This window comes from Phoenix dactylifera, chromosome 7, assembly GCF_009389715.1.
Source record: "Phoenix dactylifera cultivar Barhee BC4 chromosome 7, palm_55x_up_171113_PBpolish2nd_filt_p, whole genome shotgun sequence".
Lineage (NCBI taxonomy): Eukaryota > Viridiplantae > Streptophyta > Magnoliopsida > Arecales > Arecaceae > Phoenix > Phoenix dactylifera.
The window spans coordinates 9465043-9482762 of record NC_052398.1 but is presented as its reverse complement, the minus strand read 5'-3'; the positions used below and the strand labels follow the sequence as shown (position 1 = coordinate 9482762).

Sequence of the window (17720 nt, the reverse complement as noted above, 5' to 3'; positions counted from 1 at the left end):
TTATACATTTTGTTAATATCATAAACATAAATAATATATTATATTGTATTTATAAAATTTTGTGCTGGGCCTATCTATTTTTGAGCCCCAGTCAGCCCAAATTTCCATGGGCTTGGAATTCCTGGCCTGAGCCTGGTCAGATGGGCTGAAATTCCTGCTCAAGCCTGCCAAATCCAGGCCATGCCAAGCCAAAAATTTTTAGATCAACATTGTAAATTATCCTAGTATCTGTAGTAAATTCTATTTGCCATTTGCACATAATAATTTTTAAATTATTTTTGATACAAACTAACATTGCTCAACTGTTTCTCACACATGAAGAACGTGATAATCTTAAAATTCAAGGTACAAACTATAGTGTGACATATAACTAAGGAAAAATACTTATTTAGTGTACATATTGTAAACTGTTGGCCGTATGAACAAGTAATACACTATGGAGTACAGCCCCACATTGGATAGTATGTGCCCATCGGATATGGGGTTCACTACTTTGTATCACAGGTGTTGTACTCGTGCTGGTACTATTGTGAGATGCTTGCATATCGATTCTACTGGCAGGCTTGTAAATTCTTGTCTATGCATTTGAAAACAATCATGCTCCAATCGTTGTGCCTTATTTTGGACTTGTATCTGAGTACAATTAGAGTACTGATGTTGATTGCATCTTTTTATTTATGCATAGAAGTATGTCTTTTCTTTTAGCCTGTTAATGATGTGAGAGTTCTGATAGCCACATTTGGAAATTTCAATTCTTTCTTCAGTGAATGTTTGTTTTAAAATTTCATTCATTCTAGTGTAATTTTACATGCATCAATGTTCACAGACAAAGTATATATAGTGGTGCAAAAACCTAGCATAAACTTGAAATGTATGTTGTAATAATTAATCAATTTTATGATCATTCTCATTCACTAACTAATCTGTGTTTGAATAGACAAGTATGCATTTTTTAAATGCTCTTGTGAAAATAGCTGCTGAAACAGCTGGTAGTGCACCCTGCTTTGGAAAATTCTTCCACAATCCAGTTTGAGATGTTAAATGCATTGCGTGTTCTCCTATTCCTCTTTTCAGGAAGAGTTAGGTACAAATTTGCGTCTTTTTGGAACAGAAATCATACACTGAGAATTTTGCAACGCCAAGCAGAGAACTTCCGTGCAATGTTAGAAGCTGAGAAGCAGGTGTTCTTAGAAATTGGTCTACTATTTTGTCTTTCTATTACTATTAGACTGCTATTTTTTCCCAAGTATCAGGGCACTAAATTACTTTGTTGTTTGTTTATTATAGTTTATATACCGACATTTCATTAAATTCTTGTCATGGATTAGATTATTTTTTATTTGATATATTTATATTATGTCATGGCCTGGAAAACTGGTATAATGATGATCAACTTTGAATCTTTTTACTGGAATGTCATTATTAATTTTAATGATCCTTGCAGTTATTGTTCTAAAACGGTTTATAAATTTCTATCAGTATTTTATTGCAACTTTAACAATCATGCTGTCATTGTTCTAATTCAATGTATAAATTTCTTTCAGTATTATGCAAGAAATCTATCTTTAATTTTGACTGTTGAGGTTAAATTTCATTTGTGTTCTATGACAATTGACTTGTATGTATCTAAAAAGCTTGAGGATATTCTCCATTTAGGCTTCCAACAGAGATTGCTACTTTTTGTGATCCAAGTTTGGTTTTAATTATCTTTTTATAGGTCTGGTCTTATTTCTTACCCTGATATTTTAGTGGGAATGTTCTAGAATTTTGATACATTGTTGCAAACCCTTTTTCTCCCTAATTATGCCCTCATTCTTCCCAAATTGGTCCATTTATTAAGACTGGTATTTATGCATAATTAGGTTTTAACCCTCATTCTGTTAAGTCTCGATATCTTGAAATGAAATAATCCAGTGTCGTGATCTTGCCAACAGCCTTCTTGTGTTCATTGTGTTAGTTATATCAATGTAAATCTGAACATGTCTCTGAAAGATGCTTTGTGCTTACTGCTGTAATAAGATTTCCTGCATCAGTTTTATATCTGGCAGGTTCTGTTATATACTGTTTGCTTTTCATATGGTACCTACACAATTGGTTTAGGTTTTTGAGCCTAGAGCTATGATTGTGTCTTCTGATTTTAGTTCTTTGTCATTTGAGATTCTTTACATATATAATACTTGAAGACAGAAATTTTAACACTGCATTTATTTGGAAATGCAGGAGTGGGCACAGTCAGCATTGCGTGCACACAGTAGCTCTGTCAGAGGCAGTAGAAAACAGGTTGAAATTCTAGAAGATAATATTGTCAAGACAGGAAAGTTCCAAGCTTTCATCAAAGAAGAAGTTCTAGTTGGCATATTCAATGTACGCATCAGACTCATCATCCACAATAGATACTGGATTTCAGAAATTTATTAATCTTTATCTAATTAGTTTACCAATCTTATCCCAGGATAATTTTCCATGCACAGCTGAGCAGTTTTTTAATGTGCTATTGAGCAACGACTCAAAGTTTATCGAGGAATATCGGAGTGCACGGAAGGATACAAATCTCAATGTAATGTGTCAGCATGCGATGATTATCACTCTCATTATGGTCCTTGAAGTTCTCTGTCTAAAATTCACTAGCTTTTGACTGTGTGTTCTCAGTGATAGATTGCTGTTACATGATTGGTTTGTAATTTTTTCTGTTTCCTTTTTGTTCTTTTGTGCGTGTGCGCATGTGTGTGTGCATGGCAAGCTTCATGCAATTGCTTCAATGAGCTCGCCATTCAGTGGTAAGCCAATTCGTGATAACTTTTGGTTAGATGAAGGCATGTATTCTTATATTCTGAGCAGAAACTGATGCTTACTATGTAGTGCTCTTGTGGAAAAGTGGTGGTGTTGTCATCTTTTCCCTCATTTTGCATGTCCTGTGGTCAAATACATTGTATACAATTATATGACTCCAATGTGGAATGCCCCTCACAAGGAGGGCTTTCTGCCAACCAAGAAACACGCAGGACATGTTATCATTGTCCTAATGCCTGTTTTATTGCATGTTCCAGCTATTTAATGGCTAGTTGCCTGTTTGTTTATGTTTTGTTCATGTACCATTATTATCGGTTTCTGTATACTCTATAAAGTATAGTATAAAAATATTCTATAAAATAAAAATAAAAAGTACTACAATATGAAAGGGAAAAAGTAGTGATGCCACTTCTCATCTTTGTCCAAAGATGAGAAATGGAAGTGATTTTCTATGCAGAGTAGCTTAGATGGCACCACAGTATTAGTTTGCTCCTAGTTCTTTATAATGACCGTAATATTTGTGTTCTTTGCAGTTGGGCCAATGGCATGCTGCTGATGAATATGATGGTCAAGTCAGAGAAATAACCTTCAGATCATTATGTCATAGTCCCATGTGTCCTCCAGACACAGCCATGACAGAGTGGCAGCATGCAGTTTTTTTATCTGATAAAACAACCTTGGTGAGTTCTTTCATTTGATAAAACAACCTTGGTGTGATTTATTGACTCAAAAACCAGATGTGGAAGATGTTTTCCATTATGTTATTGTGACTCGTTGAAATTTTTCATTGTTTTTCTCCTAGAATCTCCTCTGACGCATATTTTTCATTTAATTCACAATATTTTAATGTATCAGGTCTTTGAGACCGTGCAACAGGCACACGATATTCCATTTGGATCCTACTTTGAGGTATTAAACAAAAATTTCTTTTTTATTTTTCTTCAAATGGTATGGTTGTATGGATCAAGGTCGGCGGAACCGTCCCAAACCAGGCGGTTCCAGCTATTCTGAGCCGTACCGGCAGCCTATTAGTACGGTTCCGGCAACGGAAACGAAAACCATTGTCGGAGGCGAAGAAAGAAAAGGAAAAAAAGGAAAAGAGAGAGAGAGAGAGAGCGGAGGAGGGAGGGAGGGAGGGCGGCGGAAATGCAGCAAGGGGAAGCCGCCGCCAGACCCCTATTTCGCCTTGCTGCCCTGGCGCCGGCCTCTACCGGCCTCCCTCCCCCGCTCTCTCTTTTTCTCTCTCATTCTCCCTCTCCTCCGCTTCTTCTACTGTATCGGTACGGGCCCGACACAGCACGAAGAACCGGTACGATGCCCGGTACTGGTTCCGCTGACATTGGTATGAATTTTGACGAGTTTTTTATGCTATTCGCATTTGTACTGAGCGGTAATGTCCACTACATGTTGCATCATCTACTTGGTTGAAGACTTGCATAACTGCCTTCTGTTTTATTCATTGCATTTATCTGATCTATTATTTGGTTTATTTATACGTATGTAAACTGATGTGGAAGAGTATATTTTTTGGGAGAATAATGTTGTTAAAATCATCAGGTACACTGCAGATGGTCGTTGAAAACAAACTCTGAGTCTTCTTGTATGCTTGATATAAGAGTTGGTGAGTTATTTATTTGATCTTTTAGACCCATTTCCCTTGTTCTCTATCTGCTTCTGTATTCTTCCTGTTTTGGATGTTTATTTTGCTTCATTTCTATGCTAGCATATGTGCTTCTGATTCAAAGAATTAAAACAAATTTTGGATATTTTGCAGGTGCTCATTTTAAGAAATGGTGCATTATGCAGTCTAAGATAAAGACTGGAGCTGTCGATGAGGTTTGCATTGCATTTTCTTTTCTCCTGTCCACTTCCGACATATTTTGTGCTAGTTCTGTACTCATTAGTTGTGTTTTAAGGAGTACCAGCAGAATAAGATATGTTGTGGACGGTAGTAGATTTATCCTGTTCAACAGGGCAGACATGAACCCCTCCTCATATGCATGGTCACTCAAGTTGCAGGAACCTTCCACCTTATAGGTGGCCATGTTGACTTTTACCTCACTTCTGCTCTTCCCTCTGCTTCCTGATGTCTTCAAGCTTTCTTGAATTGTTTCAAAGCTAAGGCTAAGATAATTCAGTATACCTTCACTTGTGCCTTAACTACCTCAGTATTTCTTTTTATGTATGCACATTAATACCTTGATTCTAAAAAATCTCTTCGAAAAGATCAATAAACACAATTTTCTGACAAATATATCAGTATTTATTTATTATTCTTTACCAACACATGGGTGTTCTTCCATCCTATTTATGACAGTTATTTTGTTCTTGTAACTAGCATTGATGGGTTCATAAGCAGAGCAGTTCATTGGCTATCTGTTTTGTGTGTAATAGTTACGAAGCTGGGCAGTCTGTTTTATTTTGTCACATGCAAATAGAGTATTTGAGTAATACCCATGGCCTTTAAGGACATCCTCTTTTTTTTATCGATACAATCATCATACAACTCTCAGACATATGAAATCATAGTATTGCTTACAAAACCCCATTTTTTTCTAAATAGTACAGTTGCTAAGGCCTTTTCTCATACATAAGAAATCACAGCCACTTATTCCTAAAGCTGTGGTTATTCAAATGATAGCCATCCCCTAGTTTTTTTTTTTGTTTTTTTTTTTAATGCAACTGTTGCCAACTATGCTGGATATAACAAAAACCCACCTGCCCCCACCTGACTAAGGTCAAACAGCTGGTGTGAGTGAATCCAAACAGGCCATATAACTATGCATTATCGCAATACACTTTTATTAGGGTAACGGGCCCCATCTTGAGCTTCATATGTAGCTCATTTTGGCCTTAGTCTTCAGGCTTTATCTCCTTGTTGTGCATGACTGTCTCATAGGAATTATCATATTCTTACCCCACCCTTACTGCTAGGAGCATGCCACTTTGAGCCGCGCTGCACCCTAGTTAACGCGACAAATGCCGTTCTGCCACCCTAAGCCTCAGTTGCCATTCCTTCATTGGCCAAATCTTGGTTGTTGTTCCTTGATTTTCAGATGGAGCCAGCATCAAGAAAGCATTTGTCAAGAATTTTTTTTCTTTATTATTGTGTGTGCCTTCTCTTTCTGTTGCAGTTGCTACATCATATCCTTGGACACACTTGGTCCCAACATTATATTGATTGATTCTTCATTGCCATTTTATCTGACACATCTTTTCACCTGTACATGCTGACAAAGTGCTTCAGACTACTGGAATATGCTGGCTGGACCTTTTATTCTCCTAACATTGAAGGCATCAGAAATAATCATAACCTTGATTAAAAATTTAATATGACGCTTCATCATATTACTGGGGGAAATTAGCAAATGGCAAAAGTAGCTGTGAGTTATTAATGCTTTTGCAACTTCCATGTATCTTCTAGTAAATGATATTATTCAAATTGCATGTGATAAGTGATAAGTGCTAAGTGCAGATTCTAATGTGTCTGGGTAACTATATACAATGTTGTTTTATAAAACCATGCAGTGTATAAGAATAACCTAATTACATGATGTAGCATTTTATGCATGCATCTAAGTCAGAGTTGGTTGCGTACTTAGTTGTCTTTGTTCTTTTTCTGTCTACAGTACAAGAAAGAGGTGGGTCTGATGTTAGAAGTGGCACGCTCGTACCTTCTCAAGGCCACGGCTTCGAACCAAGAGCCTGATCAGGCATCAGGAACTCCATCTGCTCAGGATAGTTGAAGTCCACAGCATTATCATACGAAGTCTGCCTGCTTGGCACCCTCGCTCGATGAAGTTCCATCTTTCAAGCCACTGTAATCTGCTCTATGTTACACCGGTCATCCTGCGCTGGTATTTATGCTGTATTCTAACTCAGCCTTCATACAGGAGAATTTTGTGGTGTGTGCATATTATATCTAACATTCTATATACAAAGTGTACACAACTCGTCAAATGTAGAGTACTTGACTCTTTCTTATATAAGATCTCACTTTTTTAGGGGAAACATCCATGATTTCTTTTGTAGTGCGTCTCTCTCTCTCTTTCCTTATTAATATTATAGTTGGTCGTAGTAATTTTCAGTGTTACGAGAGTTCTGATAGGATTTGCTAGTCCTGTGCCAGGATGGAATGAATGTTTCAGCCGTTGGGTACTGACTGAACCCTCAACACGCCTGCAATAGAAAGTTGATAATATAGATGATCAACAGACGAGGGAAGGCTATGGGACTTTCTCCATCGTCAAATACGGGATACTAACTTTCAATGGTAGGATCAAGCCTTGCATCTCCAGAGCCATATGAAGACTAACTTGATCTAAGCTCGGTCTATTCCCAGCCTAGTTGTGCATAACCACATTAGTGGGGAGGAGGGGGGAGTAATCATCTTAATTTAGTCTAAAACATTTCATCGCCTAAGATAAGGAAACTACCTCTTTTGAGGATCTGAAAGATTTTATAGCCTAAACTTGGCACTCCACCATACGCTACTTGAAATCTACATACACGAATCCTCGACGCTAAGGTATGCAACTTTCACATCCTCCTTAAGACACAAAAGAACCTCCCAGCGAACGTTGAAGTGACCTGGCATCCATCTTGGTCACTCTCCTCGTTTTCCGCTCCAACCTGGCTACGAATCTCTAGGCTCCTCTCCATTTAGAACATAAGACTTTTACTACAATAATTCTCTTTGGTTACAACAGTGATCCTCTTTAATGCTCATCACTATGTTTCTAACCCTTCTTTTATCTACATCAGCTGACGGTGAGCCTCGCACAACACCATTGGAACCCGAAAGTCCCAAGCTCCAAATACGAAAGTAAGCTCCGCAAATGGAGATAAGATTACGTACATTTAACCTCTCAACCCTCCATGAAGGAAGTCTTATGCACTGGGCCATCCATTATCTACTTTAGTTATTTGAAATTATTAATTTTCTTTGGCATCTCAAAAAATAATTAATAATTGTGGTTTGGCTTCGACATTAAGATCTAGAATTGAAAACTCCCAACTTTAAACTAGACGGAAATTTTCTTTAATAAAATATTATTGATGATGCAGACATAAAAAAAAGTGAAAACGACACTTGCTTGCAATATGTTAAAAAGAGTGTTGGGCCTTTTTTTGGGTCTAGCAAATTTGTCCATAGATGAAATATTATTTGATTCATAAAATTATTGCTATAATGCAATCATCAACATGAATTGTTTTGGAATGAAAAATATGTAAATAACTAGTCTCGATTCTTTGTTTTGATTGCACATCCATATCTAATAACATCTTTCTGAGCACCCCAAATCTCTCCTATCTCTATCTATTTAATCTCTCTTTATCTTACAATCTTATTTTTCCTGTATCTCACTCCCTCTCTAACAATCTTATCTACCTCCAATCTCTATCTCCCATTTTAAATCTTATTTAATAGTATTTAATAATTTTTATGATATTTTATTTTTATTTAAAATCATGATACTTATTTGTTATTGTTTTATCTGATTTTTATTTCTACTGAATGCACATTGCCCATACTTGTATGACATGTTAGGTTCGTGTACTTAATAAAGTGCACCAAGTTGGCATAGATGATGATTTTGGAATTCTAACTAATAATCTTTGAAGGGGATATATGAAACAAATCAGATTTTCTTTCATAATTTTCTTTGCAGTGTTTAACCAATACTTTCATATTGCACGATATTAATTGAAAAAGACCGTCGCGTTGATTAAAAAGAAAGCCTGATACATCCTCAAGAAACTCAAAAAAGCATCTGCTCGACATTAGTTAATTAGGTTCCAGGAAATATGTTTCCTACGAGACATTAGTTTCTCTAGGAATTCAACTCAAGAAACAGAGTTGGTTTAGTACAGGATCTTCCCCCGTAAGGCGAAAAAACAGAGCTAAAAGGTCTTGTTAAATGCTGCAGGCTGCAAAAAGAAGTAGAAAAATAATTATTTTTGAAAAAAATAGATAAATAATTTGAAGATGCATGTATGTATATGCATATGTGTGAGTATATGTATATATATGTATATAAATAATTTGAAATGATGGGTGCTTTGGCCACAATTATACTACAGAAAACAACTATCAAACTACAAAGCATGCCAACAGCAGCTCGCTCTTAAGAGGTACACTTGAGGTGAATCTTTTTGAGCAAAGCCAATCTCAAAGCCCGCTTGAACTTAAATCATGCTCCAAAACCAGTCTCAAAGTTTTGAGATGCATTGCATTTAATACTACAGATTTTTTTTTTTATTCTCCCGAATTCGCAGTGGTGTTTACATCCAAATGAAACAAAGAAGGATAGGCTGACACCGTGTTCTCTAACAAAGAAAGAAGAGTGAGGGAAGGCCAGCTCTCCAATTTCCGCAGTTCAAATCTTTTATGAGATATCTATCTCACGGTAAAAACTAAGCTGCCACTTGTTAGGATCAACCATGAGCAATGACAATAATTAATCCATTTATAAAGAGACCAAATGGACAAATGAGATGAATAATTTTTGATTGAGACGCAGGTTGACAATGGAGATGATGGCCTAGGAGAGCTTTTACTAACAACCCTGGTACCCAGGCGGCTTGATTTGGATAAGAGAACCACCCCACTTTGTTGGCATTTACGCCTCATTTGTTTTGAGTAGCTTATAAGCAAAATTCCAAACGTCATCTTTCTTTCCTATGTGCTCTCCTAAGCTATCCAACCATCCTCTCTCTCTCTCTCTCTCTCTCTCTCTCTCTCTCTCTCTCTAGTTTGTCACTTAAAGGATGCAAAGAGCAGTGAATCTACAAGAACCCAAGAAGAAGCAAGTTATGTTTCTAGACAAAGCAATTTCTATTATAACAACCACATAAACTTGCATGCCCATTAAAGGGTTGACACATTCCCCTTTTTAATAGAATGTAAGCCCACTATATATTAAAATAACCACACATTTCCTGAACCAATGCCACTTGCATCAATAGAAGCACTCCAAAAGCAAACCCAAGTAGTAGAGATTGTTTGTGCCCATCATTGGTTTCAAGTACAGTTTGAAGCCCATACAAAGGATGGCCAGCTCAGACTCTCAGAGCCACATGCTCTGAATGCAAGGCAAGAATGTAGTAAAAATGCTGGGTACGTACCTTTATGCTGGTATCTCGTAGCAGCTCTCCTATTTCTCTAAGTGCCAAGTGATCTGCTGCAATTTTCTAATAACATAAGGAGGCTGGCCAACCAAACTGTTCCTCAAGTGCCTCTGCTGCCTCAGAAGGCTTTGTAGTCAAGCAAAGTTGGTTGGGGTGTCATGGAGTGAGAAAGTGGCCACCCTCCTCGTCATCAATCTAAAAGAAAACTACAAGACTCTCTACTCACAAAAAAAGCTGAAAAGGAGAGAGAGAAAAGGGATCTCTATCCTTGCAAGGAAGAACCAGATGCCAAGTTTCTTGAATGAGAAAACAAACAAGCGATACATATGTTTGGGATGGTGAAGCATAGGAGCAATTTGTCTAGGGTGAGTGGAAGTTACCAACTACCAAGTTCAATTCATGTCTAGCTCCATCCCCTCCTCCGGTACAGTAGTAGGTTTAGCTCTGGAGGTAGTTCTGGAGTTTGGCCAAGGTACCAACTATACTGTTCTGGAGCTCAATTCCATTGCATGTGTTGGTCATAGATGGTTAAATGTTTTGCATGAGGTCTTTTTCTTCCTCCTGAGGGAATTCAATGTACTGTTGAAGTTTAACTGGAGGAACAAAATTAGAGAACTATAAGGTTCTTTCTTCTGGATTTGTGCACTCTCTTCAACATATTCTGGTGTTGCTCCATTGTTGAATTTGTCAATAAATCTTGTATTCGTCGCTATTTTCTGCTATTTGTATCATGCAAATAATATCACAAAAAAGACAGATATTCAGAAGTCAGGGGATGAGTTTAGTGTTACTTGATGAGCGCTGAAAGTTACGGGTTAGAACTCTCTGAGAGTGATGAGTTGTTTTTTTTTTTCAATTTTGGTTTAATTTTCCGTGCTTCCATCTTAGATCAGAAGTTTTGTATAATTTTGAGATTAATTGATGAGATATATCTGCATAAACGTTCTCATCGTATCAAATTTTCTCAGCTTTTCCTTTTAATATATTGATGGTGTTCTCTATTAAAAAAGAAGAAGACATGAGATGGTCTAAAAGAGTAGCTGGAATGATCAAAAACCTATATTTTATGTCCAGGAACTTCTTCTAATTGGACCAAATATTAGGAAGTGCAAGGCTTTTACAGATAAATGTTTTGCCATGATGCAATCAGTTAATTGCTTCAAGATTTCCATGTACTGTGTATTCAAGTTATATCATGTAAAGATTGCTCAAGATTTTCTTCAAAAGATTTCCATGCACCATCAATTTTGACTTCAGTTTTCTCCATGGGAATGATTTCCACGAGGAAAGATAGTTTCTGTCCCTTTTTTATGTTTGAATATTGGATGATTATTATGCAATCAATATTTTTTTCTGTCATAACATCTGTTATTGTAGGCAGCATTTGCATTTATTCTCAAGTGTCAAAATGCTTTGTGAACAGAACAAGTAAAAACAGAGTCACAGAGAGTTTAGCAATTTTGATCTCCGATTTAAATATAAGAGGGCGCTTCTATGAAAACTTTAATGGATGATTTAGAATTAGAAGAAATAGTATGTAGAATTTGGGAATTGTAGTCTCTTGCAAAGAGGTGGGTCCAAGCTGATTACAGGGACTTCATTAGTACAATCTATTAAATGGATGTATGTCTTGTTGACTTAAAAATAAATGGATCTATGGAGGAACCACATATAAGAGATGAACCTCCATATGTTCACCTTGCATGAATTTGAAGATTCTTATATCCTTCTATAATTTATATTTAAAGCCCAACAACTCCTAATTTCATTTACCAATCAGCCCAGCAGTTGTCTTCAGTTCAGCTAGTAAATTATCTTTCTTTTTTTTTGAATAAAAGAAGAAGAAGAAGAACTTCTAGTTAGGTAGGCAAGGAAATGACCTTCCAAAGTTCCTCAGAGAGCGACATCTTACCTTTATTGGTCTTGATATCTGGGTTGGCTCTGAAGATGGTTTTTCTCTAAGCTTCCAGGTAAAGGAAATGATCATAATCTTATTATTTTAATTGACATTATTCAGAGAACCTTTTACTTACTACTAGATTGTATGTATGAAGTTACTGTACCAGTGCCACATGTTTTAGGGAGGTAAAATACATGCAGATTATTCTCAAAGCTTGATCGGTACCAATGTACACATAAACATGCGAAGCCAAGTAAGTATTGTACTTACCCTTGTTTTAATTCTTGCACTCAGGCTTATGAGGTGAGACTGGTGACGCCAAGGAGATGGGGAAAAAGGGGAATTGGTTTACGGCTCTCATAAGGGCATTCACTTCGAGCTCTAAAGATAAAGATAAGCCGATCGATGTAAGTATTCAGATGAAAGTAGAACTTACTGGATTTAAAGGATTTATCGTCAGCACCACCAAAGTCTGCAAATATAGATAATTCAATTGACATTCCTCAGGAGGCCCACATCCATGGAAGGTTCAATCATAATGTACTCTTAAAGGATTACATGCATAATAATTACTTGGCACATGCAATGTCTGAATATATGTGAAGGCCTTCAACTCTCCAACTTCAACTAAACTTTCTCATCATATAAAGACCTCAACTAGACTAGGCAGCCTAAGAAATCCATTTGGCAAAAGTTTGGTTTGAGAAAAAGAGTTTTATATTTAGCTAGACTAGATACTACATTTTTAGAAATATGTAAAAAGATAGAAAAACAAATCACATACTAGTAAATAATTCAGACATTTAGCTTACATTTCATTATATTTCATCTGTATCGGCCAGGGAAACTGCTTCTTTGCATGTCTGTAAATTTGTATGATCTGCAAAACCACAAAGGTTCTTAAATTGGAGCCTTGTTAGAGCCAGTGAATGCAAGTCTCATTTCCACTAGATATGCTGGTTTCAGATTGACCATCTAACATAGTTTACTCTGAATTTCTAACCCTGTTTTAGGCTTTCAAATTTCTCTCTGCAAACAACATTTTGCCTCAACTGTGCACAAATTAATACATGCATTAGATTCCAAGTTTCACTAATACTAGTGCCTAGTGCAACTAAATCGCGCTCATTGCAAGAGAAGTAAATTCACTTGATACTTTTCTGAGGAGGTGGTGGGTGCAGGTGTCAGAGAAGAAGAACATAAAAGAGAAGAAAAGATGGGGATTTGGAAGATCAAAACACAGAGAGGTCAATTCCTTCTTTCCTCTCTCCAGAGAACCGAGCAGCATTGAGAAGATATTATGTGATGCTGAGAGGGAGCAGCGCCACAAAATACAGCAAGCACCTCAGGAGAAGGTTCAACCGCTCAAGAAAACTACACCTGCTCCTGCACACTTACATGCACCTGCACCAAAACCGTCGATCACCCCAAACTACGTTCAAATGTCAGCAATCAAAATCCAAGCAGCCTATAGACGCCACTTGGTAAATCCGCTACTCTTTCCTCTATGAATTTGGGAATAGCACACCTCAAATCACCTCTTCCTCTCTTTTCACTTAGAGTGGTAGGCATGGGGGTCTTGTCTAAGGTTTATAATAAGCATGTATCTGACATATTTTATGCAGGCTTCAATGCATCACTTACATATATACTCACATAAACATATTAAGAAGTGTATGATTGTGTGATAGAAATTAGAAACAATGTATATCCATGCTGTCTTCCATGTAAAACTATTTATTGAACAACTAGAGAAAGTTCACAATAGGTTGTTTTGCATTCAAAATTTTTCAGTACCAAATTTGAAGGAAGAAACCATGCTAGCTTTAGATTTTCATACCATGGCTATGTTGATGATGAGTGAATGTATATGATAGTATGAAGAGGTTATTTTGGGTAGTGTATGGATAAATCCACTTTTCTTGTCCAATATAACTATCAAGAGAATGGACTCATGGCTTGTTTTCAGAATGGATGATGGTTGACTGAGGTGGAACCCATATACAAAAGAACCTGTATTTTGTGGTATTGCTCCATATCTGATATTAACAAGAGAGTTGCATGGACCATATCGACCAAGCTTCAGCTGCATCCATAACTATAATCAACAAGCCATGTAGCCATGAACTTCCGCATATGACGTCAAATAACGTGCGGTAAAAATAAGCTTTCTCATGATGCAGGCTAAAAGGAGCTATCGGGCGCTAAAAGGATTGATGAGACTCCAAGGTGTGATGAGAGGGCATAGTGTGAAGCGTCAGACCATGAATGCAATGAAATGCATGCAGATGCTTGGGAGAGTCCAATCACAAATACGTGCAAGGAGGCTGCAAATGATGGAGAGCAGGAGACAAATGAGTGACAAAGAGATCGCGAGCAGCTTCGGCAAATGGAGCGTAACTCACCAAGTGAGACAAACTGAACCGCAGAGCTTCTTCATTCATTGCTCTGCATAATTTGCACCTCTTCATTTAGAGTAAAAAATGCCGAGCAAAGTTTGCTGTACCGGTCAGTACCATATCATACCGGGCATACTATATCGGTATCGTGCCGATATGCAGTCTCATATCATGTGGACACTCGATACGCTTTGCCGTCTCGTACAATATTGTGTACCGATACTATAATAGAATGATACTAATACAAAGTCTGATACCGAAGCTTGATGCCAAGCTTTGCCCGATCTAGCATATAGCTATTTTGCATGCACTAGCTTAAGTACATATAACTGAAAAGCTGCATGCCAAACACAATTTTTATGTGGTACTATGATCATATTTTTTTGCTCCTGTTTCGAAGTGAACTTCAAATCTAGACCTAACTGATGGCATATGCTATATATGCAGTCAGAGGTGGAAGCCCATGAGAAATGGGATGAGAGCGTGCTGACGAAGGAGGAGATTGATGCAAGAATGCGAAGAAAGGTGAAGGCAGTCATCAAGAGGGAAAGAGCTCTGGCCTATGCCTACTCTCACCAGGTATTATCCCTCACCTCCTGATAGAATCAAACTAGTGTTGAATGTAGTACTTGATATAAAATACTGGAGGTGTTGAATCTAGCTTTTGACTTTCCAGTTGCTGCCAATATTGTTAGATTGGTACATTTCTGGAGATATGGCAGCCAAATTTTAGGAGGAAAGTACTAAACCATCAAATGAATAAATATATAGCTGCCTCTAAATTTGCAGCCAAGTGAAACTAAAAACATAAAGAAGTTGCATGCTTTCCAACACTGGATCTCCTCCTAGGGCCAGCCCCACCAACCAAGCAACAATTATTGGCACAAGGACCTATAATAATTGGATCTATACTAAATATTCCTCCATTATAGCGTAGAGGCTAAAAAATCATGATATATTAATCTCTGATAGAGAAACCGGCTCTGTAAGTTGATATGTCATATTTCATTGGTAGATAAGGTGAGCCTGTCCAGTCATGTCAAATGGCACCACAATGGCCATGCTTCCTATCTTCTATCTTCCCATAGCAATTCTATATGAATCTATGATCTAGTTACAGTTATCCTAGATCAACATTGTATGAAGAATTTGTCTTGCCACTAAAAATGTTCCATCTCATCCATGTATTATTATTATCCTAGATCAAACTCTATCATAGCTGCCAAACAACATATAGATGATGATAGTCGAAAAAACTAGACCTCTCTAATTCAACGCTTGATCTTTGGGCAAACAAAGGTGGTGACTTCCACCCGAGCTTGAACTTCTAGAGTCGACCCAAAGCGTCTTATAAGTCAGGTGGTGCTAACTGCTATATTCTTCGTATCTATCGTAGATGATCATGTTTTTAGGAGACACTATTAGGTGGAACCTAAAATGAATTTAAGACTGAATCTGGTCTATCTAATAATTTTGTTTATTTAAGACCAAAGGACCTTTCTTGTGTCCCCACACGTACCACTTTCCACCACCAACACACTTGACGAGCCAACCTCATCTAATTTTTTTTTATTGTTGAGCTCAGCTAATGAAGGTGACGCCCAAGTCGGCCCACGCCGTCCTGACCGACATCCGCAACGGCGGCTTCCCCTGGTGGTGGAACTGGCTCGAACACCAGCTCTCCCCCGCCGCCCGCCCCAGTCCCGTCGCCAATCCCATCCCTCGCACCCCCATCACCCCCTCCGCCGCCTCCCAGCCCCGCACTCCCAGCCGCGGCACCCCTCGCCCCGCCTCCGCCTCCCACCGGCGGGACCACCGCGGCGCCGCCGGACGCCTCCGGGACGACGAGAGCCTGACCGGCTTCCCGGCCCCCGCCGTGCCCAGCTACATGGCCCCCACCGCCTCCGCCAGGGCCAAGGTGCGGACTTTGGCCGAGGATTACGACGGGAAGCGCCGCTTCTCGTTCGGGCTGGGCCAGAGCGTCGGGTCGCTGCAGTGGAGCAAAGGAGGGTCGCCCTTCGCGGCGGCGAAGGACGCCGGGTCGCAGAGGATGGGTGCGGGGAAGCACAAGACGACGCTCTCGGTGGACTCCACCGTCTCTTTGCCCGCTGGAGTTGGAAGGACGCCTTTCAAGTAGACGAGGTAGCTCTGGTGTTTGATTGGTAGATCGATCAACACCTGCGTTACTTTCTCTTACTTCTTCTTCTTCTTCTTTTGCTTGTTTGTTTCCGCACACGCACATAAAAAAAAAAAAACACACACACACACACACGCACAATTACTTGGTTGCGCTGGTGTTATATTGGGTCTTGTTGTTTGTGTGGGGTTAGTGTTTGTAATAAACATCAAGACAAGCGTGGTTGTAATGTAAAAAATAGTTATCTTCCGTAAGCACTTGACCTACAATTTACAAACAAAGCCGGCATGGATTTTATATGGGCTTAATGACAACATTCTCAGGATTAAAATGTCTTTCAGGAACTCTTATTTGGCTGCTGTTCGTTTTTTATTTATCAGCCAGCTTGCATATTTTGGTAGAAATATTTTTTACCATTTTTATAGATAGGGTCATAAACCAGGATACCCTTGTAAAATGAAGTTTTCGCTAATAAGCATCCAAATTCTTTCTGTTCGAGGAATGCAGAGCATCTTTTAACTAAACTTTTGTTCATGTCAAAGAATTTCAAGGTTCGTGTGGTTGGGGCATGCTATGAAATGATCCGATGATTCTTGAGAATTATTTATATGAAAAAATGATTAAATTTTTTTTATCATATTTGATTAGTCGAATAATTACTCTAAAAAGTGGTATAAAAAGGGATTAAATGTGATCTTATATAGAATTATTTTCATATTTTCAACAATACTTTTGAATAAATAATTTGAGTAATAATCATTGTTTTAGTTTTGTTGGCCATTTATGACTTACTTACATAAACATTGTTAATATTATCTATTTCGAATATCGAATTATATTTATATGAGTTAATAAATATTTTCAAAATAATTATATATATATTAAAAATATATTTCTTGTTATAAATAAATTTTAGTATATTTTGGTATATTAATTAATTTATTAAATATTAATAAATCATATGTTAGATTTATTGATAATTAATTTATCAATTATTTATTAATATTTAATATTTATAGTAAATATACTGATACATTAAATATACTATTGCTTATAAATATTAATAGTCAATATTTTTAATATATTTATAATATACTAATATAATAATAATATAATATGTATTAGCAAAATAAATATTAATTATATGATATAATTAATAAATATTAATATAATATAAGTGAGAGGCATTTTCATCAAGAAATGTTTTTTTAGATTATCTCCACTCAGTAAACCAGCATAGAAAACAAATACCACCCCTTCTCTTTCAAAAAAATAGGTATGGAATCCATCATGTATTTTACCACCTCTCTCGTCTATTTTTTGTACCCAATATGATAATCTAGCATGAAATTCATTTTCCATA

At 37.4% G+C, this 17720-nt stretch overlaps 2 protein-coding genes across 6 annotated transcripts in view; both read left to right on the top strand.

The window, feature by feature from the left end:
- The window catches only part of LOC103707747 (BAG-associated GRAM protein 1-like), a 52330-nt gene extending 45525 nt beyond the window's left edge, over nucleotides 1-6805 (top strand). For all 3 annotated transcript variants that reach the window (XM_039128222.1, XM_026804882.2, XM_026804883.2), the window contains exons 11-18: nucleotides 1075-1181; nucleotides 2221-2364; nucleotides 2453-2557; nucleotides 3324-3470; nucleotides 3646-3699; nucleotides 4348-4411; nucleotides 4565-4626; nucleotides 6420-6805. In XM_039128222.1, coding sequence (XP_038984150.1) covers nucleotides 1075-1181; nucleotides 2221-2364; nucleotides 2453-2557; nucleotides 3324-3470; nucleotides 3646-3699; nucleotides 4348-4411; nucleotides 4565-4626; nucleotides 6420-6536 — 800 coding nt within the window. In that variant the 3' untranslated portion in view covers nucleotides 6537-6805. The remainder of the gene's footprint in view (nucleotides 1-1074; nucleotides 1182-2220; nucleotides 2365-2452; nucleotides 2558-3323; nucleotides 3471-3645; nucleotides 3700-4347; nucleotides 4412-4564; nucleotides 4627-6419) is intronic.
- Nucleotides 6806-9933: 3128 nt separating this feature from the next.
- LOC103707746 (protein IQ-DOMAIN 14-like) lies at nucleotides 9934-16692 on the top strand. 3 transcript variants are annotated; one of them, XM_008792358.4, is made up of 6 exons: nucleotides 9934-10286; nucleotides 12116-12228; nucleotides 13003-13305; nucleotides 14005-14229; nucleotides 14668-14799; nucleotides 15806-16692. In XM_008792358.4, exons 2-6 carry the CDS (start codon nucleotides 12148-12150, stop codon nucleotides 16355-16357), a joined length of 1293 nt encoding a protein of 430 aa, XP_008790580.1. In that variant the 5' UTR covers nucleotides 9934-10286; nucleotides 12116-12147; the 3' UTR covers nucleotides 16358-16692. The 3 variants fall into 3 exon arrangements, with proteins under 3 accessions (XP_008790580.1, XP_008790579.1, XP_017698463.1); XM_008792357.4 differs by having other exon boundaries at nucleotides 9936-10393; XM_017842974.3 differs by lacking the exon at nucleotides 9934-10286 and adding an exon at nucleotides 10445-11891.
- The last annotated feature ends 1028 nt before the right edge of the window (nucleotides 16693-17720 follow it).

What these genes read in the sequence shown, in the direction of transcription:
- LOC103707746 (XM_008792358.4), top strand. Translation starts at nt 12,148, where the DNA reads ATGGGGAAAAAGGGGAATTGGTTTACGGCTCTCATAAGGGCATTCACT. An exon ending in CAGCCTATAGACGCCACTTG is followed by an intron (nt 13,306 to 14,004) that starts GTAAATCCGCTA and finishes CTCATGATGCAG; the next exon opens with GCTAAAAGGAGCTATCGGGC. An exon ending in AATGGAGCGTAACTCACCAA is followed by an intron (nt 14,230 to 14,667) that starts GTGAGACAAACT and finishes CTATATATGCAG; the next exon opens with TCAGAGGTGGAAGCCCATGA.